This window comes from Mchenga conophoros, linkage group LG14 (assembly GCF_057382185.1).
Source record: "Mchenga conophoros isolate Kocher_MC1m ecotype Shallow Benthic linkage group LG14, M_conophoros_male_GT1.1, whole genome shotgun sequence".
NCBI lineage: Eukaryota > Metazoa > Chordata > Actinopteri > Cichliformes > Cichlidae > Mchenga > Mchenga conophoros.
In genome coordinates this window covers 39,804,815-39,809,221 of record NC_140539.1, presented here as the reverse complement: position 1 = coordinate 39,809,221, position 4,407 = coordinate 39,804,815, and the positions used below count along the sequence as shown (strand labels likewise).

Below are 4,407 nucleotides of genomic sequence, written 5' to 3'. Positions count from 1 at the left end.
ACAAACAGCACAGTGATGTGGACCAGCAGGAACCAGAACCAGATTAAAACCAGTTTGTACGAGTTCCAGATGTGATCACACCTGTTAATAACACAGAAGTGTTGGAGGCGGGGCCTGAATCAATGTCTGCTTCCTGCACCTGTCACTTATTTTTTCCTTTAACAGCAACACTGCTTTTTTACCATCTCTTCATTCATGTTCACGTACTTAAAGCAGAGTATCTGATCCTGGTGTCCATCATCCGTCTGCCCCTCAGAGTTGTATCTGAATTCTGCCTGTTTCAGACCAGACACCATCTTTGTAGTGTTCGACTTCAACAGTCATGTAGATCAGGAGCTCCAGGCCTCAACAGCCGGTGTCTTCCTCTGTTTCTGATCTGAGCGTGTGCAGGATCGCAACATTTATTTATTTCCACCTTCCAGCAGAAAGGAAAACTCATCCATCCGTGCGGTGTGCCTGTTCGGCTGCATCGTGGCAGCAGACATGATGATGACCTGCTGAAGTTTAAACTGAGCAGGATGGAGAAGAACGGTGATTTAAATAACTTGAAGGAGTCTTTCAGAAACTGCTGACCTGCTGGGATTTTCCCACCTACTGGTTATAAGCCTATTCCAGCTGTGAGAGGCAGGCTGAACCTGGACAGGTCGCCAGTTTGTCGCAGGGCTGATCATGACTTCTCTGTACTACAGTGACCTCCATAGTCACCAGATTTCAATCCAGCAGAGCCCCTCTGGGATGTGCTGGAATGGGAGAGTCATGAATACAGCCGACATGTGTGCAGCAACTGTGACGGCATCACGACTAAAGTGTTTGCAGGAACTTCTTAAATTGGTGCCATGAACAGGAGGAAAAGAAGGTCAAACTGGGTGCTGGCAAATTGTACCTAATAAAGTGGCACTGAGTGTCTAATAATGCAATTACAGCGTGTCACCAAGAGGTGGCGCTTTCTTCACTAAACTTTGACTTGTACAGTGTGTTGACAGCATTTCATGCAGAAATATTTTCTTCTGTATTGAAAATGTAAAATAAATGGATGAACATTTTAATAATGGCTTTTTGAGACCCTGAAAGCACTTTACAATTCCACTATTCATTCACTCCCACACTGGTGGAGGCAGCCACAGGTGTAGCCACAGCTGCCCTGGGGCAGACTGACAGAAGCCAGGCTGCCATATCGCACCATCGGCAGTAGGTGAAGCATCTTGCCCAAGGACACAACGACCGAGACTGTCCCAACCGGGGCTCGAACCGGCAACCTTCCGATCACAAGACGAGCTGCCAACTCTTGAGCCACGATCGTTTTGACCTGTAAAACATCAAAACTTTCCCAGCAACCAATAATTAGAATCTAGTTCAATAAATAAATAAGTTCATTAATAATAAGAATAATGTTCCCCATGTTGCGGCTACCCATCCACATCCACTCACCGTCTGGGCTCTATTGAAGCTGCTGTCTCTCTCCCCTCTGTTTCTCCCACTCCTGAGCAACATTTGTGGGAGTGCATGTGTGGCTCCTGCAGCCACTGCTGCATGCTGTGTGCGAGTCACCATTTAGGGCGACCTCAATTCATGGAGCTTTACACACGGTCCCGGAGTGACTTTTGGTTAATGAGGTTTTTGGGAGAAAAACTGGAAAACCTGAGAGCTGTTGGTCTGCTGTGACATTCTGTATTTTTGCTTTGACAAAGCAAGTGTTTTCTTTCTGGTAAGAGTGGGCGGTACCTGCTCCCCTTTACTGTGCTGCCTTTTATGTTGATGTACATTACTCATTTCCTGCTAAAGGGTTTGGTCTCATTGTAGGAAATTACATTAAAAGGTATGTCGAGTCTTATAGTTGTACATAGTCCTGAGGCCATTCTTCAGAGAGCTTCCTGAGCGTGCTCACTGGATCCCAGACCGGTAAAGTGTGAATGACTGAATGTAGTGTAAAGCGCTTTGGGGTCCTATGGACTAGAAAAGCGCTATACAAATGCAGGCCATTTACCATTTAAAGTAGAGAAGGAGGAAACTTGGCTGACTCCATCTTCGTATTCTAACAGAGGATAAACTTCCCCGGTTAGCCTGTTGGAGCGTGAGGCTGTTCACACGTGTGCACCGCAGCAGGACTCCCACATTCTGAGCCGTCAACAGTCATCGTGATCACAACTTTCCATCTGTGTGAAGGCTGCAGGCAGCTGTGGTGCTGAGCCTGCTGCTTCGAGGTCACTGAGTCCTTAAAAAATTCGTTTTTACTAAGAAGAAAATCCAGCAGCGTGAAAGATGCTAGGATGAGAACGCTGCACGCACGAACACACACTCTCTCTGGCCACACCGACTTATTTCCTGTTTGTTTTCACAGCTAGAGGCAACAAAAAGCAACCACAGAAAACTCAGAGGAGTTGCGTGAGTTTGTGGTAAATAGATGGCACTCTTACACTTGGTTTTAAAAGCCTCTCACTGGGACTAACGTAATCTCACACCATCTCTTTTTGATGCAAAATCACTCACTGAAAACTGTCTCGGCAACATTTCATCCTCCCTGCTGAAGGGAAACTTTAGCCTGATCTATGAATGTGGACCCCAAACTGGATCTGATTGACCTGCACGTTGTTCCTCAGGGTTTTAAACAGGGCTACATTACCTGTCGTCAGTCAGCTGGTTAACTCGAGCTGAACAGAACTGATTTGATCTGAGACTTAATTTGAATGTTCTGGTTTCATAGCTGTCCCTCCTGTCACTATCAGCCACTACAGCGCTGCACTGCATGCTGGGAGTTTGTGGAATTCATCGATCAGTGAAAATCTCTGACACGAGGGCCTTTAAATGCTTCAAAACTGGAACGAATCCAATCACTCCTCACACACACACACACACACACACACACACACACACACACAGTGGCCACACTTCCACTCTGACCTATTTCCTGTTTGTTCTCACAGTCTCAGCACAGACGTGCCACAACTAAGACAAAAGACGCAGCGCACACAGAGCTGTGTGCAAACAGAGGGTTTAATATGTACAGTGCTGCTGTGTGAACACAAAGTGAACGAAGAAGCAGCAGCTCAGGATTACTGGAGGGAGGATTCGGTCCACACGTGACCTTATGAACTTTAAATGTTTTCTAAAAGCAAAACAAAATGAAATAAAACTATAAACTACCATTTAGAAAACCTGCAGGTATTATATTATAAAAAGCAAAAGCAATAAGGACATAATCTCCTTTCATGTATCCTTTAAAATAAAACATCCTCTTGGTTCTTTTGAAAGTTTGAATCAGTCTTTCAGACACTGGTCGCTGGCACCACGTCGAGTGTTTGAGGTTAAAAACAAAGAGCAAATCTGAGTGTGTTATAACAGGCTGTTTCTTCACAGTTCACTGTTAGGCTCGTTGCTGCTGCTCAGCTGCCTCCTCGCTGCTCTCGCTTTCCTTGTTCATTTGTCGGATGTCAGGCCGTTTCCTTCTGGACAGCGTGCTCCGCCTCACCTGGGCCCGAAAAGCCTTAGAAAGGAAAAAGTAAACGAGCGGATCCAGACAGATGTTGAGAACTGACACTATTGTCGTCGCTTCCTTCAGGTTGTATAGCACCTGCTCCACAGAGCAGTTCCACTGAAAAGTATAGAGGAGCCGAACCAGGTGATACGGGACGAAGCAAACACAGAAGATGCTGACCAGCACTAAAATGTTCCTGCGAGACTTCACTAACTTTCTGGAGCCCGAGGAGGCCAGCTGCCTCTGCTGTGCCTGCAACACCCTGCGGGAGGTGCTGTGGTAGAAGAAGACCAGGGATACGAGGACCAACATAAAGATGATGATTGCACTGACGTGGACTATTGTATCCAGCAGGCTGACCTGGAAATCACAGTGGGTGGAGTTAGAGGTCAGATTCTGGGCGATGACAAAGAGGATGATGTAAACGATCGCAGGGATCAGGAGGAATACCCAGGTGACCCCGGAGATGATGTGGGCGGCTCGTACCGTCTGTAGGACGTGAGTTCCTGAAGGATGAACAATTCTCAGATACCTGAAGATATGCAATAAAGAATTTCAATAAGCGGTCACAGTGATGCTTGTTGTAAGATGCAGAAGACGTGCATTGGTGTTTACGGCCATTAATCTGGTGACAGAACCGCCGAGACCACAGTCTGATGTCACTAAAGGTTTACTACCTGTTGGCAGCGATGTACCCCATGAAGAGGATGCTGGCGTACATGTTGAGGAAGAGTGCAGAAGCCCCGATGCTGCAGTAGAGCACATGGATGGTGACGGACGCGCTGGCGTAGTTGGTGATGCGGATGGGTAGGCTGAGACAGAGCAGGAAGTCAGCGGCCGTCAGGTTCCTCAGGTAGACCGTCAGGCTGCTGGATACCCGACGATGAGCTCGGCAGAAGTAAAACTTCATGGTGAAGCTGTTGAGAAGTAAACCC

At 46.9% G+C, this 4,407-nt stretch overlaps 1 protein-coding gene across 1 annotated transcript; it reads right to left on the bottom strand.

The window, feature by feature from the left end:
• Positions 1-3,165: 3,165 nt before the first annotated feature.
• Positions 3,166-4,407, bottom strand: LOC146560410 (P2Y purinoceptor 14-like). Its single transcript, XM_085245214.1, has 2 exons — positions 4,150-4,407; positions 3,166-4,004 (listed from the first exon to the last, which is right to left on the bottom strand). Exons 1-2 carry the CDS (start codon positions 4,380-4,382, stop codon positions 3,362-3,364), a joined length of 876 nt encoding a protein of 291 aa, XP_085101340.1. The 5' UTR covers positions 4,383-4,407; the 3' UTR covers positions 3,166-3,361.

Excerpts from the sequence above, each read along its gene's own strand:
- LOC146560410 (XM_085245214.1), bottom strand. The coding sequence starts at position 4,382 with ATGAAGTTTTACTTCTGCCGAGCTCATCGTCGGGTATCCAGCAGCCTG. Across the intron at positions 4,005-4,149 it reads GGGTACATCGCTGCCAACAG|GTATCTGAGAATTGTTCATC; the intron begins GTAGTAAACCTT and ends GCATATCTTCAG.